This window comes from Bufo gargarizans, chromosome 3 (genome assembly GCF_014858855.1).
Source record: "Bufo gargarizans isolate SCDJY-AF-19 chromosome 3, ASM1485885v1, whole genome shotgun sequence".
NCBI lineage: Eukaryota > Metazoa > Chordata > Amphibia > Anura > Bufonidae > Bufo > Bufo gargarizans.
The window spans coordinates 188,664,377-188,686,519 of NC_058082.1; the positions used below are offsets into that span (position 1 = coordinate 188,664,377).

Sequence of the window (22,143 nt, forward strand, 5' to 3'; positions counted from 1 at the left end):
TCGCTCCAGTTCTCTGAAGTCTCGCGAGAACTGGAGCGTCTTCTCCCTGGCTAAGAGCGGAGCGCGCTGATTGGATGCGCTCCGTGCCAGGGAGAAGAGAGAAGGCACGCCGAGGAGAACTTTTAAAGCCAGCCCATTTGAGGCTGGCTCATTACCATAGACGGCGGGAATTATTCCGGGGGGGCATAGCGGACAAACGGGGGCACAGTTTGAAAAAAGAAAAAACGATCAACACTTCATGGGGGCATGTAAGTAAAGCTATGGTCTTAGTTTACATTTTTTTTTTAGGTGAAAGGTCCTCTTTAAGGACGTTAGAAGGCTTAGAAGTTTAGAAGCTATTTTAACAAAATTTCCCAAACCATTTTTTTAAGCACCAATTCAGTTATAAAGTGATTTTAAGGGGCTTACTTAATAGAAACCACCCATAAATGACCCCATTTTAGAAACTACACCCCTCAAACTATTAAAAACTGATGTTACAAACTTTGTTAACCCTTGAGGTGTTCCACAAGAATTAAAGGAAAATGGAGGTGAAATTTCAAAATTTTACTTTTTTGTAAAATAAACCTCAATATATATTACTCTGATTCTGCAGTTACAGAAATGCCCTATATGTGGCTGTAAACTACTCTATGGGCACGTGGCAGTGGTCAGAAGGAAAGGAGCGCCATATGGATTTTGGAGGCAGATTTCGCTAGAATAGTTTTTAGGCGCCATTTTGTATTCGAAGAGACCCTGACTTACCACTACAGTGGAAACCCCCAAAAAGTGACAACATTTTGGAAACTACACCCCTTAAAATGGATTCTGTCACCAAGTTTTAGGCTATAGAGATACGGACATGCACGGCTAGATCGCCGCTAGCATGTCCGCAATATACCGTTCCTATAGGGCTGTGTGCTTTTATTTTCTTTAAAAAAGGATTTTAGAGATATGTAAATTAGTCTTGTAAGGTGACCAAGGGGCTGTACGAACCTTCTTGGTGCCCAGCCACACCCACCTGTGAAGGAGCCCAACACCGCCTATGTCCTCCGAATCTCCTCCTTTCGTCATCGATAGATAGCCGTAATCTCGCGATGCGCAAGCTCGCGCATGCGTATTGCCGGTATAGTGTTCCTTCCCTGTGCTGGCATCAGCCTCAGGGAAGGAACTGCGCATGCGCGAGCTCGCGCATCGCGAGATTACGGCTATCTATCGATGACGAAAGGAGGAGATTCGGAGGACATAGGCGGTGCTGGGCTCCTTCACAGGCGGGCGTGTCTGGGCACCAGGAAGGTTCGTACAGCCCCTTGGTCACCTTACAAGACTAATTTACATATCTCTAAAATCCTTTTTTAAAGAAAATAAAAGCACACAGCAGCAGGGGGACTCGATGGCCACCCCGCCCCCGGCAGGATACCGCATGTGCTGTGGTCAGAGCTGACCGCGGCAGTGCAAGGGCTAATGCGCCTGCATCAGTGTTTTCACTAATGCCGCGAATACAGCAGGGATCCGGCTATCTGTGACTGCCGGACACCTGCAGCTAATCGGGCGGGTGCAGCTCCTGCGCCCGCCCGATCAGAGAGCCGTAGCTGCACAGCGCTAGGATTTGTGACCCTGATACCAGCGCCGTACATGGACGGCGCTGGTAACCTACAGGTTAAAGGTGTATTAACATAGCATATTGAAAGTATAAATATATAAAGCATAAATATCTGGTAGCTGCACTGCCAAAAACCTTCACCTATCTCACCTACCTATAAGATAACGCAGTCCCCTTCTCTCCTGTTTGTACATGTGCATGCTGCTCTCTCAATTGTAGTTTAATGTGACCTATTGAAATAGTGTTTTACGACTTCCATAAATTATAAGTGATCGCTGCATACATGCATGGCCACCTCATCTCTCCTTACTGAAGTATCACACATGATTCAGGAGACCCCAATCCTGGCAAACAATGCACGGTAAGTACTCGCCTGTCCTTGCCTCCACAAGAGATGCCACTCCTCTACTCTCTGACATGGAAAAGACATGTGACCAGCCACCATCACAAAGAGACAAGCATGCCCTTCACCAAATGATTGGGAGCCACGCAACATGGTATCGTGGGCCACAGGTTGTGCACCCCTGCTTAAGAGTATATGTCTGCACCAGCTATGGAGCTACACTTTACTCTCACATAGTGTTTTACAGACATGTCACCCCTTCCTCCTGTCCATCTTCCATGCTTGAGAGTAAAAAAAACATCTAAACAGTGTTGTAACAGTATTCTGGGAACACATTCTCACAAATATGCAAATCAATATCATGCAATGGCTAAATAAAATAGTACAACTCTACTGCTATGTGTACACTGCAATGATATGCCTCCTTAATGAATTCAGAAACTTGGAACATAAAAGCTTTTGGCCAAAGCCCAAAATGTCCATTGCCAAACACATAAATGGAGCTTTCATTAACTTAAGTGTTTACTTCATTTTACATTGTAAATGTATAGCATTCTATACCTATTTCCATCAGTCAGCAATAACTTTGTAATCATGCATCACTACTGAGAATACTCCTCAAATATTCCACATGCAAGACTTGATTAGCACAAATAAATGATAATCTAACATATAAAGCCGAGTGTATGTGTGTGTGTGTATGTATGTCCGCTAAAGGAATCCGCACCGTCGCATTTACAATCACAAAATTTGGCACACATGTACATCAGGTGTCCGGGAAGGTTTTTAGTCTCGGCTCTCTAGCACATATCACATCACATGACCTACATTAGCCAATAAAAGCCGGCTGGTCTTTCTCCTCATATCCCAACTGCCATACACACAGTCACACGACCCTTATCCGCCAATAGAAGGTCGCAGGCCCTTAGTCTCCACATACACACAGTTTTACACCAGGCTTCAATAACAACCCAGCCATTTTTCTTCACTGCCGTAGGTCAGCTTTAAAGGGGCAGGGCGCTGTGGATGACCCAGTTAAGGGAGTGGAGTGCTGTGGAGGTCACAGTTAAGGGGGCAGCCTGCTGTGGAGGTCACAGTTAAGGGGACGGTCAGCTATGGAGGTCAGTGTCAAGGGACAGATTGCTGTAGAGGCCATGGTTAAGGGGGCGGGGTGTTGTGGGAATCACTGTTAAGGAGATGGGGTACTGTGGAGGTCACTGTTAAAGGGGCAGGCCCGGGGGCGTGGCTAACTGCCGACATGCGCACATGCACTTGAGAGCGGCTCCGTTCCCTGTACCGAATCCTGACTAATCCTGCCATGCTGCCTACACCAAATTCTGAGTGGCAAGTGCAGAGGAGAAGGAGGAAGCCCAGACAGCACGACATGGACCCCAGCAAGGCGCAATCCGCGGCTGAGTAACTTAAGGAGTATGCCCGCCAGGACAGCCAACATGGCACCGCTGCTCCCGCCAGTTCACGTGCAGCTGTGACGCACGGGCAGGCCACGCAACAGATGGAACCTGATGATGCTGGGGAACCAGAAATCACACTGAAAGTGGTGTCGGAGCAGCTCCTAACAGCAATCTCCTCCTGCCAGGACGTGCAACAGCTGAGGGAGAGTGAAGCAGACGGAGGACCGTGTGTCGGCACTGGAGGACTACACCAGACCACTGGACTCAAGACTGCAAGAGGTTGAGCGGTCTGTTGGGCTATGGCGGCAGAAATGCGACGACCTGGAGAACCGGGCCCGGCGCAACAATGTGCGGATCCTGGGTATACCAGAAAGAGCGGAGGGTCGAGATCCTGCCAACTTCCTGGAGGTATGGTTCAAGGCCCAATTCCCCGATGCCACGTTCTCTGCAGCATACGCAGTTGAAAGGGCGCACAGGGTCCCTGCCAGACCGCCTCCCCTGTGAGCCCCGCTGAGGCCTCTGCTAGCCCGCCTGCTCAACTGTAAGGACCGGGACTTAATCCTCAGCGAGGCAAGGAGTAAGGGTGCGCTGGTATATGATAATGCCAATGTGTCGCTATTGCCGTACTTCTCTGCGGACTTGCAAAAGAAGAGGGCCACTTTTGTCTCGGCTAAGAGACGTCTTTGCGAATTGAATCTGCAATATTCGATGGCCTACCCAGCATGTCCCCGAGTGATTGATGGGGACAGACCAGAGGAGTGGCGATACTGGTCCGCAAAGGTCTTATATGGGAACCGCAGCAAATTTTCGCAGACCCCAAGGGGCAATATCTATTGGTGTATGGATTCATTAATCATGTACCTTACGTTATTATTAATCTATATAATCCCCCCCTTTCCCCCGGCTAGGGTCTCACTCCTTCAGACAACACTGGGATTTGCAGCGCAATACCCCTCGGCCCGATTACTTTGTATGGGGGACTTCAATATGGTCATGCGGGAGGAGCTAGACAGGCACCAGGATAGTTGAGATTCCTTCTGCTACCACACTATCAAGAATTGCCGCAGAGATGGGATGGCTGGATCTGTGGAGGCTTAGAAACCCACGGCTGAGGGAATACTCCTGTTTTACCCCCGCTAGAGGTGCGCTATCTAGCATTGACTATGTTTTGGGCAATGCTGTAGTATACACCGACTTGATCGAGGGGGTAAAATGAGAATTTATCCTTTCTGGCTCACCTTTTTGACCCAGAGTGACAGAATTCCTGATCAGCTGAGGGTTTTCTTGGAGATGCAGGATGACGAGACGGAGGGTTTGCTATTATGGGACACCCTGAAAGCTTACCTGAGGAGCTGTTTAAAGTCCTCCATCTCTTATGTGAAAAAGAGTACAGCTCGCCAGGAACTTGATTTACATACCAAATGTAGGGCGGCTGAGGCGTCTTTCTGCTCTGACCCCACGGAAGCGAACAGAATAGAATGGATGGCTAGGGGTAGGTCCTACATGCTGCACCTCAAAGAGAAAAGTGAGCGCAGGATATTCTTCATGAAACAGCAGTCATTTGAATCTGGGGATAGAGCGGGCAACCTCCTTGCTCAAATTGCTAGAGCCAATCAGATGTCCCCCCCAGTTTTGCGCATACTAAATTCCGAGGGGCAGCTGATAGAATCTGTGGATGGCATTCTAGACAGTTTCAGGTGCTTCTACCAATCGCTGTATAGCTCTGCTGCGCATTACACTGCTGGGGAGTTATGTTATTATATTGCCGAGGTGTCTCAGCCTAGACTCAGTGCGGAGGATAGGCACCTGCTAGATATGGACATCTCATTAGAGGAAATCCAGCTTGCTATTCAGGATCTACCTAAGGGGAAGGCGCCGGGTCCAGACGGGATCCCTGTAGAAGTTTATTCTAGATATAGTGAGATTCTAGGACCCCAACTCCTTAAATTGTATTCAGCGTCGCTCCAGCTCCCTGACACTTTGTATGATGCTACCATTGTAGTTATATTGAAACCAGACAAAGACCCAAATGAATGTGGATCTTATAGGCCAAACTCACTATTAAATTTAGATTACAAGATTTTAACTAGGCTCCTAGCCTCCCGCTTGAACAAAGTGGTCACATCCATAGTACATCAGGATCAAGCCGGATTCATGCCGGGTAGGACGACCGCTGACAATATCAGAAGAGCGCAGGTCATAGCACAGATAGGGGCGGCGGAGGGGAAAAGGTGGGCTCAGGCTTTTGATTCTGTAGAGAGGCCTTTCCTGTTGTAGATCGTAAGGGAATTAGGCTTTGGCCCCAAGTTTGTGAGATGGGTTGAAATTTTGTATCAGAGACCTAAAGCTAATATACTAGTAAATGGTACTCAATCCGACTCCTTTACACTTCACAGGGGCACCAGGCAGGACTGCCCCCTCTCCCCGCTGCTGTTTGCTGTGGTGATAGAACACTTGACGCTACGTATTAGACAGGATGAGTCCTTCTTGGGGATCTCCAGGGGGAATAGAGAAGAGAAAATAGGGCTTTATGCTGATGATCTACTCCTGTTTAAGGGTGAGCCCGAGCGAACTCTCCCGAGTGCGATTGATGTGATAGAGAAGTTTGGCACTTATTCGGGCTTGCACATAAACTGGACGAAATCTGCTATTATGCCTCTCTCGACACATGATTAGCCGGGAAGTTTACACAACTTGCCAGTAGTGGATCACTTTAAATACCTTGGTATTGTAATCACGAGGGACCCCCACGTGTCTGTGGCAAGAAATATAGACCCTATAGAATCTTTGTTCATTGAAAAGTTTAAGACATGGAAGTCTTTGCCGCTTTCGGTAATGGGCAGATTGAACTTAGTCAAAATGGTGTTACTTCCAAAGGGTCTCTACCTCCTGTCACATGCATGTGCCCCGGTCTCCGAAGCCTTCTTTGACAGATTGCATTCATTAACAGCGGCTTTCGTCTGGGGTAGAGCTAGAAGGAAGCTTTCCTTGAGTGTACTACAGAAGTCTAAGCTTCAAGGGGGGCAGCCCTCCCCCTGCTCTTCGTACTGGCTTTGGAGCCACTTCTCCTAAAATTGAGAGTGGACACAGGAATCCGAGGAGTGGTTCTGGGGGGTACAGATCATAAGATTGCCGCTTTTGCGGACAATATCATGATCATGACATCCAACCCTAAGGACTCACTACCTGCAATTCAAAAACACTTAGATATATATAGCTCCTTTTCCAACTTTAAAATTAATAAGCAAAAATCATTGGTAATTTGTGTGGGGATTCCCCAATCGACTCAAAGTAGCTTAAAAAGGGACTCCCCTTTCAACTGGTCCTCCCCTATATAACATATTAAGGTTAAAAATCAGTCCAAACACCTCGGAACTGTTCACACTAAATTATACCCCATTATTAAAGGACATCTCCTCTAGTATAGGCAAATTGGATATTCCAACCATCTCTTTGTTTGGCCGAAAGAATTTACTGATGTCTTTGATACTCCCCCGCCTTACTTACTTACAGCAGGTATTGCCCATTCCAGTCCCTAAAACGTACTATAACTCTCTAAGGAAATTATTCCGCTCGTATATTTGGGGAGGGAAGAAGCCAAGATGGTCTTATGAGCTTCTATCGCGTCCTAAGTGTTTTGGGGGTATTGCCCTACCAGATCCAGAGTTATATGGAAAGGCGGTCCTATTGTCTAGAATAATAGACTGGCTCAGACCCTGCAGCACAAAATCCTGGGTTGCAATAGAACAAGAGCTAATTAATAAATCCTTTAGATCCCTTTTGTTAGGCAACAAAAGCACATGTAATTTACCCTCCTCACCATACCCTGTCATTCAGGCCACTCTGAATGCGTGGAAATGGTTTCAGTCCTCTCACTGCTCAATACCCTTCCCTTCTCCTCTTCTCTCAATTAGTGATATCCTGGGAACGGCACTGCCCGCGGTAATCGATTGCATCCCAAGGGACTTGAGGGACTCATCTACCCCAATCCTCTCATTTTTTGACCTTAATGGTTCCTTGGTCCAGCTTAAGGAGTTCCAAAAAATCTTCAATGCCGATCGCCTACATATCTCCTCCACGTCATATCTACATGCGTTCATCTCTCAACATGTAACAATAAGCGACCTTTTTCGCCCTTTGTTATGGTCTGAGGTCCTAGTCTAAAGCCCTATCCCCCCAAGAAAACTAATCTCACAACTTTTCAAAAGACTAAATATCCCACCGACTCCCACTAAGCCAGCGTTTGTCCGCCACTGGGAAAAGGACTTGGGACAGGAGTTCTCAAGTTCCACCTTGCCAAATATACTGTCCTCCCCACACTGCTCATCCAGATGTGTCCGCATACAGGAAAACGGGTATAAGATCCTAACCAGATGGTACAAAACTCCTGATATTACGTCGCTGTATTCGGCAACAGCTTCTGACATATATGGAGCAAACAGTGGATAGCTCACCACCTCTCTCAGACGGAACGGGTGCTCTAGCCAAAAGACTGATCACCCAGTCAGTCAAAGGGTAATTTGTAAAACAAGTAGAAGGCTGGCACTCCAATATGTGGGATCAATCAAGATGATCATTTATTCATATATAAAATACAGACATAAAATTAAAATCCTATAATGAATAAAATAATGATAAAATATATAGAAATGTGAGCAATGTACATATAACAGTAAATAAGAATAAAACCGCAGATAAATGAGCACTGGGGACAACAATCTGTGGGTGATTATCAGTATCCTTTAAAGCGCATAAAGTGCATCCTAGTGTGGGATAATGTCCTTCCTGATGAAATCCTCTGGTTGTGATAGACACTTGTCCAGCAGTGGCCTATGGCCAGATGAAAATAGTAATCCAGAGAGAAGTGTATAGTTCAAACTGATACAATTGTATCACAGGATGAAGCATGAAATGGATACAATGCTGCAGGTTGGAGTTACAACGGGGCCGGATCTGTCTTACCCTTCAATTCGGGTCCGGTCACTGGGAAGTCTCTCCCTCTCACCGCTACTCACCACGCCATGTCTGCTTCCATGTGCGCTGTTTGGCGTCCTCGCTCGAGACAATGGTCACGTGATGTTAGTCTCGCGGGATTTGCCTGTTAGGAAGTCCGGTCTGTTTCTTCTCAGGGTGATTTCAAGTCAGATTTCTATGGAGCGCTCCGATATCTGAAAGACTTTCTTGATGACTCTGGATCCTTCTTTGTGGGGGTGAACTCGCCAGACGCGTTTCGGGGACGTCTCTCCCCTTCCTCAGTGGCTCTACCCCCATTGTAGTGTCACTTCCTTTTATAGTCCGCTCGGTAGCTTCCAAATTCCGGATCAAACTCCGGTTTTGGCTGTTTGCGGCATCCATGCGTTTCTCATGCGGTAATTTCTAAGTATGTGCGTTTTTTGCTCTAATTTTTTCTTTTCATTATAATATTCTTATATATTAAAAATAAACACTTCCACAACATTTCTAACACTGTAAAAAATAAAAAAACTTAAAGACACACAATAAATATGTCTAGCAGAGCAGATATCTGTTATCATCTTATATAAAAAAACGATATTAGTGCGGTAATATATAAATATACATAGCCACATTGGAATATAAATACAAATTCTATTTTAGTATAAAAATTACATGAATTATTTTTAATATATAAGAATATTATAATGAAAAGAAAAAATTAGAGCAAAAAACGCACATACTTAGAAATTACCGCATGAGAAACGCATGGATGCCGCAAACAGCCAAAACCGGAGTTTGATCCGGAATTTGGAAGCTACCGAGCGGACTATAAAAGGAAGTGACACTACAATGGGGGTAGAGCCACTGAGGAAGGGGAGAGACGTCCCCGAAACGCGTCTGGCGAGTTCACCCCCACAAAGAAGGATCCAGAGTCATCAAGAAAGTCTTTCAGATATCGGAGCGCTCCATAGAAATCTGACTTGAAATCACCCTGAGAAGAAACAGACCGGACTTCCTAACAGGCAAATCCCGCGAGACTAACATCACGTGACCATTGTCTCGAGCGAGGACGCCAAACAGCTTCTGACATATGTTGGAGGTGCAGTGTTGGTAGGGGAACCTTTCTCCACATTTCGTGGGATTGCCCAATCATCAAGACATGGTGGGAAGAAATTTTTCAGATTAGCAATTTAATATGCAAGACTAAGGTGCAAATGTCCGCGAGCAAAGCCCTACTTAATCTTGATGTAGATAAGGCAATTCATCCGATGCCTTTCCTTTTTAAACGGCTTCTGATAGCAGCCCGATTATTAATTCCTAAATATTGGCTGTCCTCCTCCGTTTCCCCCATAGAACAGTGGGAACTGAAAGTCGACCAAATCTTCCGCTTTGAAGTACTTTCCTCATGGGAGGCTAGAAATCGCCTAAAATTCCAACGCCAATGGCATTTATGGCAAAAGTTTAGACACCAGAGTTATACATAGGGACCCATCTTCCGTTCTGTCAAATATAGGCGACTCCTACTAAGGTAGGCTTCCCTCAGAAGGAAATTAGACCCTTCGTCAACCTCCCTACAATGCCTTCCCCTGGTATATTCCGGTATGTTGCTTATCATATGTTTGCTGAGCCTTGTTGTTACAGTAATCTTTCAATTTGATGTAATATCAATAACAAATTAATGGAAATATGACATACTGTCTTCTGCTGTATCTGATGTGTAACATATATATTGGCACCTATATACTTGCATCATGCCTCGTTAGGCATGTAAGTATCTATAAATGTACCTTGTTACGTTATATTAAAAAAAAAAAAAAAAAAAAAAAAAAAAAAAAGGTACTGTAGATTGCAAACCTGAAAAAAAAAAAAAAGCTATACTACATAGCTAGTCAGCTGAGGTATATAGCGGCATGGGTGAAACAGGGGGACTTGCCGGGCCGGAGTACTAGCTGAAAGAGTATCTTAACCTGACTACCCTGTGGCTTGTGTTGGAGTCCCCGAGCTTGGTACCTGGGAGGCTACTCCCTGCTCATAGGCTGGCTAATCAAGTCTGGAAAGCAGCCAAACTCAACTCATATAAGGATTTGCCTGATGCAGTTCCAGTCTGGGATAATCCCATGTTTCTGCACTTAGCAGATCTGGAGGGCTCGATGGTTTGGAAAGGGTGTGGGGTTCGGTCCCTGGAGGAATTGTATGTTGGGGGTGTGTTAAGATCTCTGAAGCAATTACAGGAGAAGTTTGAGATTCCCCACACTATCTTCTACAGGTACCTTCAATTGAGACATGCCCTAAATGCTCAATTTAGCAGCGCAAACCGGAACATCTCCAAGTACCCCCTGATAGGGGTGTTAAGATCCCAGGGTCCCAATGGTATCATATCTGTGCTATACACACACCTGTTGGGAGACCGCATGCTACTCCAACGTTTGGCAGTAGAGGCGAAGTGGAGAGCTTCCATCCCTACTCTTGATGCTGAGGAATGGGAAGAGGCTCTGTTAGTGCCCGCTAAAGTTTCTCCTTCAGTAAATAATAGACTAACTCAGCTGTTTATACTGCATAGAAGCTATTTATCCCCTCTCAGATTGTACAGAATGGGGAGATCTCCCAACAGCAAGTGCCATAGGTGTCAGGAGGAGAGAGCTGATTTCTGGCATTTGATTTGGGGCTGTAGTCACCTACAGGCCTTTTGGAAAAGAGTTGTGGATGTCCTGTCGACAATGGTTCCTGCCCTGGTAGCAGTCTGTCCTAAAATATGCATCCTAGGAGTGCTAGATGAGGAGCTATGGATGCATCACCAGAGAGTGTTTCTAGGGGAGGCCCTGTTCCTGGCCAGAAAGGCTGTAGCATTGAGATGGATGGCTGACAGGCCCCCCCCCCCTCCCCCCCCAGTCAATCAGTGGGAAGCATTAGTAAATCAGGCTGTGTCTATGGAGAAAGTAGTCTACACCCATAGGAAGTGCCCGCAGAAATTCCAAAAGGTGTGGGGAGAGTGGTGCTCCTCATCTCAGACCTTACACCCTATGCATATGCACTCTGTGCAGCTAGAGTCCTGATCGCAATACCCCACTAACTGATATTCTGTAGAAACGTAATAAGTGTCTGTACAGTATGTTATAGAACACAACTTTCTGACGATTCTGATGTGATTGCTTCTTATGTGAGATGTCTCCTCCTTTTTTTTTTTTTTATGCTCTTGCATAATGTACTATGAAGTTTGTAACTCCCCTGTGTGGGTTGTGACAGCATCCTGATGTCTTGATTCATGCCTCTTGTTAAACTTCAATAAAACGAGTAAAAAAAAAAAAAAAAAAAAAGGGGCAGGCCGCTGTAGAGGTCATTATTAAGGGGGCAGGATGCTGTGGAGTTATGTTAAGGGGCGGGGTGCTGTAGAGGTCACTGTTGAGGGGGAAGGGTGTTGTGGAGGTCACATTTTAAGGGAACGGAGCTCTGTGGATGTCACTGTTAAGGGGTCGGGTTATTGTCGAAATCACCGTTAATGAGACAGGCCACTGTGGAGGCCATTGTTAAGGGAGGAGGGGCAGCGGGGTACTGTGAGGTCACTGTAAAGGGAACGGGGTACTGTGAGGTCACTGTAAAGGGAACGGGGTACTGTGAGGTCACTGTAAAGGGAACGGGGTACTGTGAGGTCACTGTAAAGGGAACGGGGTACTGTGAGGTCACTGTAAAGGGAACGGGGTACTGTGAGGTCACTGTAAAGGGAACGGGGTACTGTGAGGTCACTGTAAAGGGGGTGGGGTACTGTGAGGTCACTGTAAAGGGGGTGGGGTACTGTGAGGTCACTGTAAAGGGGGTGGGGTACTGTGAGGTCACTGTAAAGGGGGTGGGGTACTGTGAGGTCACTGTAAAGGGGGTGGGGTACTGTGAGGTCACTGTAAAGGGGGTGGGGTACTGTGAGGTCACTGTTAAGGGGGTGGGGTACTGTGAGGTCACTGTTAAGGGGGTGGGGTACTGTGAGGTCACTGTTAAGGGGGTGGGGTACTGTAGGTCACTGTTAAGGGGGTGGGGTACTCTGAGGTCACTGTTAAGGGAACGGGGTACTCTGAGGTCACTGTTAAGGGAACGGGGTACTCCGAGGTCACTGTTAAGGGAACGGGGTACTCTGAGGTCACTGTTAAGGGAACGGGGTACTCTGAGGTCACTGTTAAGGGAACGGGGTACTCTGAGGTCACTGTTAAGGGAACGGGGTACTCTGAGGTCACTGTTAAGGGGGTGGGGTGCTGTGGAACTCAGTGTTAAAGGGGCAGGCTGCTGTGAAGATGGTGGAGGTCACAGTTAAGGGGACTGTAACCTATGGTCAGTGTTAAGGGGCAGGTGCTGTAGAGGTCACGGTTGAGGGGATGGGCCCCTGTGGACGTTAATGTCAAGGGGGTGGTGGGGTGCTGTGGAATTCAGTGTTAAAGGGGCAGGCTGCTGTGAAGATCAAAATTAAGCGGGTGGGCTGCTGTGGAGGTCCCATTTTAAGGAGGCGGGGCACTGTGGGGGGTCAGTGTTAAGGGGTGGGGGGTTGTGGAGGTCCCTGTTAAGGGTGGCGGGGTACTGTTGATATCTTTTAACGACACACACAAACATTAAATTAAATAAGTGAAATATACCCGTACAAAGCCAGGTCCTTTTGTTAGTGTCATAATAAAGCTAAGTAATGACTTATGTCAGAAGGTTAATGGCAAGTGTAATCAGTCTGTGCAACAGCATGTGACAGCAGCATTTCCTGTACTGAACAGCGCGCCTGTGACACAAGCTCACATCATTATAATGATTTATAATGCTGGGTGTTCCTGCCCGACCTCTGCTGTACTGAACTGTACTGAAGTCAGTACAGCCACAGTCAGACAAGAACACACAGTGTTATAAATCACTATATTGCTGGTCATGCCTGTTTAGTCCAGAAAAAAAAAAATAACTATTGTCATATTCCCACACTGAATAGATTTTATTTTAAATTGCCCTAATTCTGCTAGGACTTTCTGAATTACATAATTTCATTTTTATCATATACCCAGCTAAAAGATGGAGATAGCATAATGTTGTATTACCTGAGTTTGAAATAAAGTTAATATAGGTCCTTTGACTTGTGAGAATTGTGGGGTTGATTCTGGTAACTATGTTTGGCTGGTCCATCAAGAAATCTACAACATCCATCTGATCAGTTAGTAGGCCCTGTAGAAAATACATTGAAAGCCAATAAATAACAAGTTGTGTACTATGGACAGACAATACAAACCTTTCCCTTTTGCTGAACAAAAAGATGGGATTATTTTGGGAACCTATCCACTTAGTCACCCAGTTAGAGCTACCTGCCAGGTAAAGAAAATGAAACATCTACTTCAAAGTCCTACTACACAAGAAGTCAAGCTGAAGGGTCTCATACTTGTCTGCTGCACAGGAGCAAGATTTCAGAGTCTGCCGACAAGAAGTGGGCTCAACTAAGACCAAGGGCAGGAATGCAGAGGAAAAATCCTGCACTGACGTGCAGAGAATCTATCTAGCATGCAGAGTGGGCATTTCAGCTCTGGCATAGTGGTGTTGATATGAAATAGCTGTGACATATTCTATAGCACAGAACAGCTATACTGAGCTACCCAGCTCAATAGCACTCACCAAGCCATATCCCCAAGGATAAATTATTGTACTGATGAAGGCTCATAAGCCCAGAACAGTGGCATAAAAATTAGATTAAATGTCTTTGTATATATTAGACAGTATATGTATTGTAGACCAGTGGTTGTGGATGGTTTTCTCCACTAGGGGCAGAAAGGAACAATCTGCATGTCTCCAGCCACTATCCGAGTATGAGGGTTGATTTTCTTATTGTGAGGATATGTGATAAAACTGAGCAAATAAAAATCAGGGCTGAGCCTCCACCATCAGCAACGGGTATAAGATGTATATTGTAGATGACATACTGCTGCAATGACTGGGATTGGAGAGAACTCTGAGCCTGGCTTTAAAGTGATCAAGATATTGCATACTCTAATCTCCTAATGGAAAAAAAAAATGTAATAAATAGAAAGAACTCCCCTGCAAGAAACACCTTTTTTCTATTAAAAATGCTTTATTATACTTAAACAAAATAAATAAGTATACATAATTTGCATACATAATTTGCATTTGCATACATAGTATCTTGGGAGTAGCATTCCTCTGCACTTTTGCCCCCCTCCCCTATCCAATGAGCGCCTTAATTAGGTGGTACATATGGCTGTGCTTGCTCCTCCTCCCATTGGTTGCTTGATGCACATGGAGGTTACTAGGAGCAGCACACCATATGTGCGGCGTCTGCGCTCCTGAACATAGAAGCCCAACGGCTTAGGTAGGTTTAGCGTAGGACCCGCCTGACCTGAGACCACCTTGACGTTCGGTAGGCGGGCTTAGATGTGTTTTGATCAAAATATATTGACTAAGTGTCTTAGACATTATCATATCAGAGTGGGGAGTTAGTCCATATATAGTGCTTGCATCTGCTCTAATAAGTGCATTATTATCTTATTTCTGTGGTTTTATACATAATTTGCCTTGACAGGTTTGTAATGACCAGGACTACAAAGTGAATGCATTTTTTATCAGCTGTTAAAAAACTAAATTAAAAAAACAATGCCAGCCTTGTGATGCTAACCCTCGGAATGAAATAGGGGGAGGGGCAGAGTTTGGTTTGGAAGAAAATACGTATTTACATGGCGCTGAAGGGAAAAAAGTGGCGGGAGAAAAAGGAGATTCTGCCCCAAAATCGGTGAAAGAAATTCTTTGTGCGGTTACGAGGTTAGAGAGTATGATGGGGAAAGTGATAACACAGATTGGAGGCATTCAAACAGATGTGACATTAATTAGAGATGATTTGACAAAGGTGACGGACCGTATTTAAGAATTGGAAAGTAGACTCTCACTGGTGGAAGATTTATTATTTCAATTGGAGAAAGATGTAGTATCTTTAAAGCAAATGAATGCTGCCATGGAAAATAGGTTAATAGATCTGGAAGAAAAAATCTGAGATGGGTGGAAATACCTGATGGGAAAGGAAGGTTCGGATTGTGTCAGCTTTATGGAAAAATGGATATTGGAGAACTGTAAGTCCTCTTGCACACAACCGCATGTATTTTGCGGTCTTCAAAAAACAGATCCGCCAAAAATACGGATTTAGTCCGTGTGCATTCCGTATTTTGAGAAATGGAACAGCTGGCCCCCATTAGAACAGTACTAGCCTTGTCCGGACAATAATTGGACATGTACAATTGAATTGCGGTCCGCAGCACGGGCACGGAGCCCTTACGTTACGTCCCCTGAAGAAGCATGTGAATAGGCAAATTTAAAGGGCCTGCGTGAAAAGTAGTACTGGTTACTATATTTGTTTTGAGGTGGGGGATATATGCAGTATATATGGGGGCTCTCTGTTTGCACAGAATGGGGAGCAAAAGGGGGGGATTGGCTGGGGGGTGGGATTCGTTTTTTTTCGAGAGAGTTTTTTAAAATTTTATTTGAATGATAATAATTATTTATGTTAATGTACGTGAGTTAAGACAAAGGTTGAAAAGATTTGCTATTTTTGATTGGTTGGGGAGGTACTTGCCGGGCATCATCTGCCTTCAGGAAACACATATGAATAAAGAATTGGTAAAGTTGGATTGGAACAAGCTTTCATTCAATATATACATCATACTCAAGGGGAGTTTCTATATTAGTACACAATAAAGTACATTTTGAGTCTATTTCATATAAGGCAGATGATGGCGCCAGATATCTCTTCTTACATTGTAGAGTTAATGATTTATTGATGGTAATGGCAAACAAACTGTATATATACCACCTCCGTATAAACCTGACGTACTATATGAGTTGTATGATTATATGACCGAAAGACAAAGTTGTGTATTGTTGGATTATAATACAGTGATGGGCCCAAGTATAGATAGACTATCTAAAAGGTAAAGTTTTATATCAGAACACTAATTTTGCTAATTTGCTACTGAAATTTGGCTGGACAGATATATGGAGCTTATATAATCCTGAAGAAAAAACATTTTCCTGCTATTCAAGGATGCATCAGTCCTGGTCTAGGATAGATGTGATCCTTGGTAACAGGAAATTGTTGGAAACAAATAAAATAAGTATAAGGTATGTTCCCATGTTTATGTCAGATAATTACGCAATTGTAATGGAGCTTAGGTCCTTGGCAAAACAGATCTCAAGGGCTTTTACATTAAATCCTCATTGGTTCAATTTGTTAAAGGATAAGAACTGTATTAAGGAGGAATTAAAGTTTTTTTTTCCCTATAAATAGAGATTCCGCTAATAAGCAATGGATCTGGGACGCTGCAAAGGCATTCCTGAGGGGATTATTATGTAAGAAAGTAATTAACTGGAAAAAAAAAAAAAGTAAATGGTAGAACTCCGTTTAGAACAGAAATTAACAGACGACCAAAAACTCTGTGCTGAAGACCACTCATTGGAAATTTAAAATAATTGGGCAAAAAATTAAGATTTTATAAGGAATTTAGTTCAGTCCTTCTCCCGGAATTAATAGAGACCCTTATTGAGGCCAAGAGATCAAAAAAATTGCCTGAATCAATGGAAGAAGCCATGGTAGTTTTGATACCTAAAGCTGAAAAGGACCTATTAAACCAGAGTCGTATAGACCTATTTCGCTGCTGAATACTGATATTTTAAGTTACTAGCTAAAGTATTAGCAGATAGGTTAACAAAAGTAATAAAAACAATAATAAATGAGGATCAAACAGGGTTTATTCCCAGGCGATTTATATATTCCAATATTATAAGATTATTTATGAATATAGAAGGAAATAAAGATAAAGATAGTAGAAAAGCAATATTATCACTAGATGCAACTAAGGCCTCCAATTGTATATAGTGGGGACATTTGTGGGAGGTTCTAAAACGATTTGGGTTTGGGGAGTCTTTTATAGTTTGGATAAAATTGATTAATTTACATCCTAGAGCGAGGGTGGCTGTGAATGGGGTGAAATCCTGCCTTGTCCCCTTTTTAGGGGCACTAGGCAGGGATGTCCCCTATCGCCGCTGCTCTTTGCAATCGCAATAGAGCCATTAGCAATAATTATTAGCGAGAATGAAGGTATCAAGGAATTTCAATACGGTAATGTTAGGGAGAAAATAATGCGGATGATATTTTATTGTTTTCAGCAAACATACATAAGGAGATGGTTAAAGTGATGGAAATATTTGGATATTATTCGGGACTCAAAATAAATTGGGAAAAATCTCACCTGATGTTATTAGGGGATGAGCTAGGTGAGAGGACTGTTGAGGTTCACGTGGTCGATAGGGAAAGTAGTTTTAAGTATTTGGGAGTAAACATTGCAAGGAATCTGACGGAATATGTTAAGTTGAATGTGTATCCTCTTTTAAATGACTTGAAAAAGAAAATACACATTTGGAAAAGGTTACCATTATCTATGATGGGACGAATTAATCTGATAAAGATTTTCACTTGTATCGATAGGTTAATGAGGGATTTTATTTGGAAAGAGGGGAATCCAAGGATAAGGTTTGAGATTCTACAGTTAGCGGTTAAAGAGGGAGGAATGGCACTTCAAATCGGTATATATATTTTTTAGTCGCACTGTTAGGTTTTTTGAACGAGGATAATATGTCACCTATTTTGTTTTGGCACTTAAAGAAATTGGGTTGGAAGGACAATCAACTTAATATGATGGAGGCACTAGAATCAGGAATATTGGGGTGTATAAATAGTGATAATTATATTTTTTAAATTAATGGATCATGTTTGGAGAGGGATTTAAAAAAGTTATGGATATTAAAGGATATACAGATTTCACTCCCATATGGAATAATAATTTGCTAAAAATACAGAAAATTAAACATTATGTAAATTGGGAAAATAAAGGTATTAGTTTGTTGATTTAATTGTTTCACAGAGATTTATTAAAATATTTTGAAACACAAAGAATTTGGGATTTCGAATAAAGAATTTTTAAGATATTTACATTTGAGAGTAGCAATTAATTCATCACTAGCAGAGGACCAGAAATATAAAAAGGCCCCTATGGAGATCATTATAAACTCCTTGATAATAGAAAGGTAAAAGGCTCTGTTTCAAGAAGATATAGGTTATTGTTGAAAATTAAACAAGGTAAGATCATAGTGGCAAAAGAGAAATGGAAAAAACATATTGATGGGATATCAGAGGAACAATGGGAGGATACACTGAAGAACAGATCTTTGGTCTCAATGAGGGCCTCACATGGGGTTTCTCTACATTACTAAAAAAGATGGGTATAAAGACCACAGATGAATGTCCTAGATGTAGTGGGGAGAAAGCAGCCCTCTTCCATTTGGTATGGAGATGTCCTAAATTGTTCCGATATTGGTCTGGGATAGTGCTTATTATAAAAAAAAACTATCGAAGTACAAATAGAGGGAGATCCATTGGCTTGTATATTAGGAAGTATGATGCATCTGCGGATCTCAAAAATGGATCAACAAATACTTTGTGAATTACTGTTTCAAGCAAGACTCCTTATTTTAAGAAGATGGATTAAAAAAGATCCCCCCTCTGTGATAGAGTGGAAGAGGGCGGTTGACCATATTATCAGACTGGAGAAATTAATATACGATAATGGGGGTAAAAATATTTTGTTTCTCAAACTGTGGAATCGCTGGTTGAACAATAATGCATAATGTGAGTATTGTATATTAGTAGAATGCACAGGATTGCTGGTCCACCAACCAGGGTGTTCACAGTCCAGTAGTGTCACCCCACTACTGGAAGAAAAAGCTAGAGATATATATAAAGGACTGGACACACCTAGGATAATGGGTCACAAAATTTAATAGAATTATGGTACAGTGTTGTAGTACATAGAACATATAATTTAAAACATATCAGACAATTCTGGAAGGTGATCTCGCAGCAGCAGTGACAAAACTATACAGTGCCAAGGAAAGATGTCATAGGATCGGCGTACTAGAGAAGGCACCAAAAGAATATAGCACTAAAACTGGTACGGACTATCCAAGAGGGGCAAGCATAGAACAATAGACTGGGCAATTCGGAGAGAAAGGTACCTGAATATAAAATACTTAAATTGATAAAAACTCCCAAAAAATGAGGAAAGTTAAATAGCAGCATAGACCAAATATAGCAGCATAGTTCAATTGTAGCAGCAATGTTAGCACCAATAGTATCAAGGTGACTTAAGTTCCTCTGACTACTCCGATGCGCAACAGAGAGCCGAATCAGTAACAAAGTTATCTTCACAATGATCAGCAATAATTCGTAGCCTTAAATCCTTGGCCGGACTTAGTGGAACAGTAGCGCCCAAATGTAAGCGGCAGGGTCCCACTATATTACTGACCTGGTGGCGTCCCGCTTAAGGTCAGTGTTCGGACCTATTGTTGTATGCTTGCCCCTCTTGGATAGTCCGTACTAGTTTTAGTGCTATATTCTTTAGGTGCCTTCTCTAGTACGCCGATCCTATGACATCTTTCCTTGGCACTGTATAGTTTTGTCACTGCTGCTGCGAGATCACCTTCCAGAATTGTCTGATATGTTTTAAATTATATGTTCTATGTACTACAACACTGTACCATAATTCTATTAAATTTAGTGACCCATTATCCTAGGTGTGCCCAGTCCTTTATATATATATCTATAATAATGCATAATATTCAGGTGTTTTTTGCTTTTTTCCACTCTTTTTCTCTCGTTTGGGTTTGCCAAGTTGGGGGTGGTTTACAAATATAGGACGAAAATATGTTTTGTGTGAAATTTCATATTTTGCTTTATATTATTGAATAATAAAAATGATTAAAAAAAACAAAAAAAAAAAAATAGGCTACGTGACAGTTGAATTTACAAGTCTGCGTTTTGTTATTTTGACTTCAATCACCCCTTGCAATCTACCTGAGCTGCTATAATGTTCTCTGTATAACCAATTGTAATTTTGTATGACAACAGATTACAGAATACCGTTTAGTAAGATATACAGGACATTTAGAAGGCAGATCACCAAAGCAAGAGTTCAGCTCTGAAGCTTGCAAAATGTGAATTAATTTGTGGATGAGAACGGCTAAACCATGATGTAGGCCAGTACTAAATAAGTAAAGCATTTGTAAAGTTAAGCATTTTCATGTAGGGTTTATCTGAATGTAAATTTATGCTCTATCATCTATCATTTTTACAGTTGCAGTCTCTATTATGTTTAGTTAATAAATTGCTGCATTCTTCTTGATGTTTTAGGAATTAAGATGTGTATGAAGAAATAAACTGATGTTCTTAAATCAGCTGCATTGGCCTCCCTGGTGCATATTTTGTGAATATCCATTGGATTATATGACTGTACTTTGTAAGAATATTATCATGTGCTTGTCTGCCACTAAATGTTTTTTTTTTTTACATTATCAATATGTATCTTCTCCTTGACACCAGCCATGAACATCAGCTTACTTACAAAGACAGTACAAGGTAAATGTAATATACAGCAATCACTTGTATGCAGTAGGGCTGCAGGAAATGACAGCCTGTACATCATGTAAATGCAGCTTTAACTAAATATTAGAATGATATATCTGTCTCATATGCTTTCTGAATGATAAGCTCACCATGAACACTGCCCTCTGGAAGAACCCTGTGGCATCCATGATCTTCTGCAGAATAACATTCTCCATCTCTTCAACATCCATCTCCTCGCTGTTAAAGGGCACACCATTAAACAGAACTTGAGGCATTGGACCCAGGCCACTCTTCTTATAAAAGGCTGCTCCTGCCTGTTTAAATCAGAAGTAAAACCGTTTTACACAGAATTATTCTGACTAACATGCAAGATGCTAATGTCAAGAGACATTACCATTAGCTGTATGGGCACTCCAAGGGAGGTAGAATGCATAGCTAGATTATAGACCAAGTTATCTTTGGAGTCAATCAAAAGTATGTACTGTACATCTAGAAGTAGAGTATCAAATAATGCAAAGAACAAAGAAAAATACACAGTTACAAAATATATTACTATATGTAATCTGTTTTTACTGAGCTTTTATAAATGTTACATAAAGGAATATACAAATATGTGTACTTGCATTTATTATATTGTGAACATACTGTTAAGCATATCTAAAAGTACAGACATTTGTAACATATCTTGCAACCAACTAGGGCTGAAACGATTACTCAATTTAATCAAGTAATTCGAAAAAAAAAATCCCTGATGCAAATTTTTTTGAGTTGGGATTCTTGAAAGGCTATGTACACCTTTGCGGGCAGTTTTTTTATGATTGCATTTTACTCATTTTGGCCCAAAAAAAATTAATACTTTTTTTCAACTGCCCTTTATTAAAAATTGTGAGCCGTTCTGACACATAGGGCTAACTGTTTTTCTAGCGCTGTGCTTCCTACTTTTACTTTTTGTTGTCATCTAATTATCTCTAAATTACTAAGAGGTCATAAACACTTATTTAAGCCACATTCTTATCAGTAAGATAAGGATTGAGCTTTGAGGAGTATTTATAAGGTCTAAGAGCAGAGATAAGGAGCCCATCAGCTGCCTGTCTGACAGAACAGAGAGAGAATTCAGATCCTGCTAGTAGAGCATCTCAGCTCTGTACAGAGAAAAGGACTCCATATTTTTAATAAAGACCAATTAAAAAAATGATTTATGTACAATGCACAAATAAAATTAGAAAAATGCACCCAAAGGTGAACATAGCCTTTAAGTTCACTTTCGAAGCTTTAGGCAAACACAAACTTTAAAACTATTGTACTGAAGTAGGGTTATTCCCAACTGATCTTCCCATTTATATAAAAAATACTGGATCCTTTTTTTCCGGATGACACCGGAGAGACA

General features: G+C 42.5%; 1 protein-coding gene across 3 annotated transcripts in view; it reads right to left on the minus strand.

The window, feature by feature from the left end:
* UGGT2 (UDP-glucose glycoprotein glucosyltransferase 2) overlaps positions 1–22,143 on the minus strand; it is a 421,287-nt gene that overhangs the window by 220,868 nt on the left and 178,276 nt on the right. For all 3 annotated transcript variants that reach the window (XM_044284938.1, XM_044284937.1, XM_044284939.1), the window contains exons 17-18: positions 20,906–21,070; positions 13,348–13,471 (exon numbers count right to left, since the gene is read on the minus strand). In XM_044284938.1, coding sequence (XP_044140873.1) covers positions 13,348–13,471; positions 20,906–21,070 — 289 coding nt within the window. The remainder of the gene's footprint in view (positions 1–13,347; positions 13,472–20,905; positions 21,071–22,143) is intronic.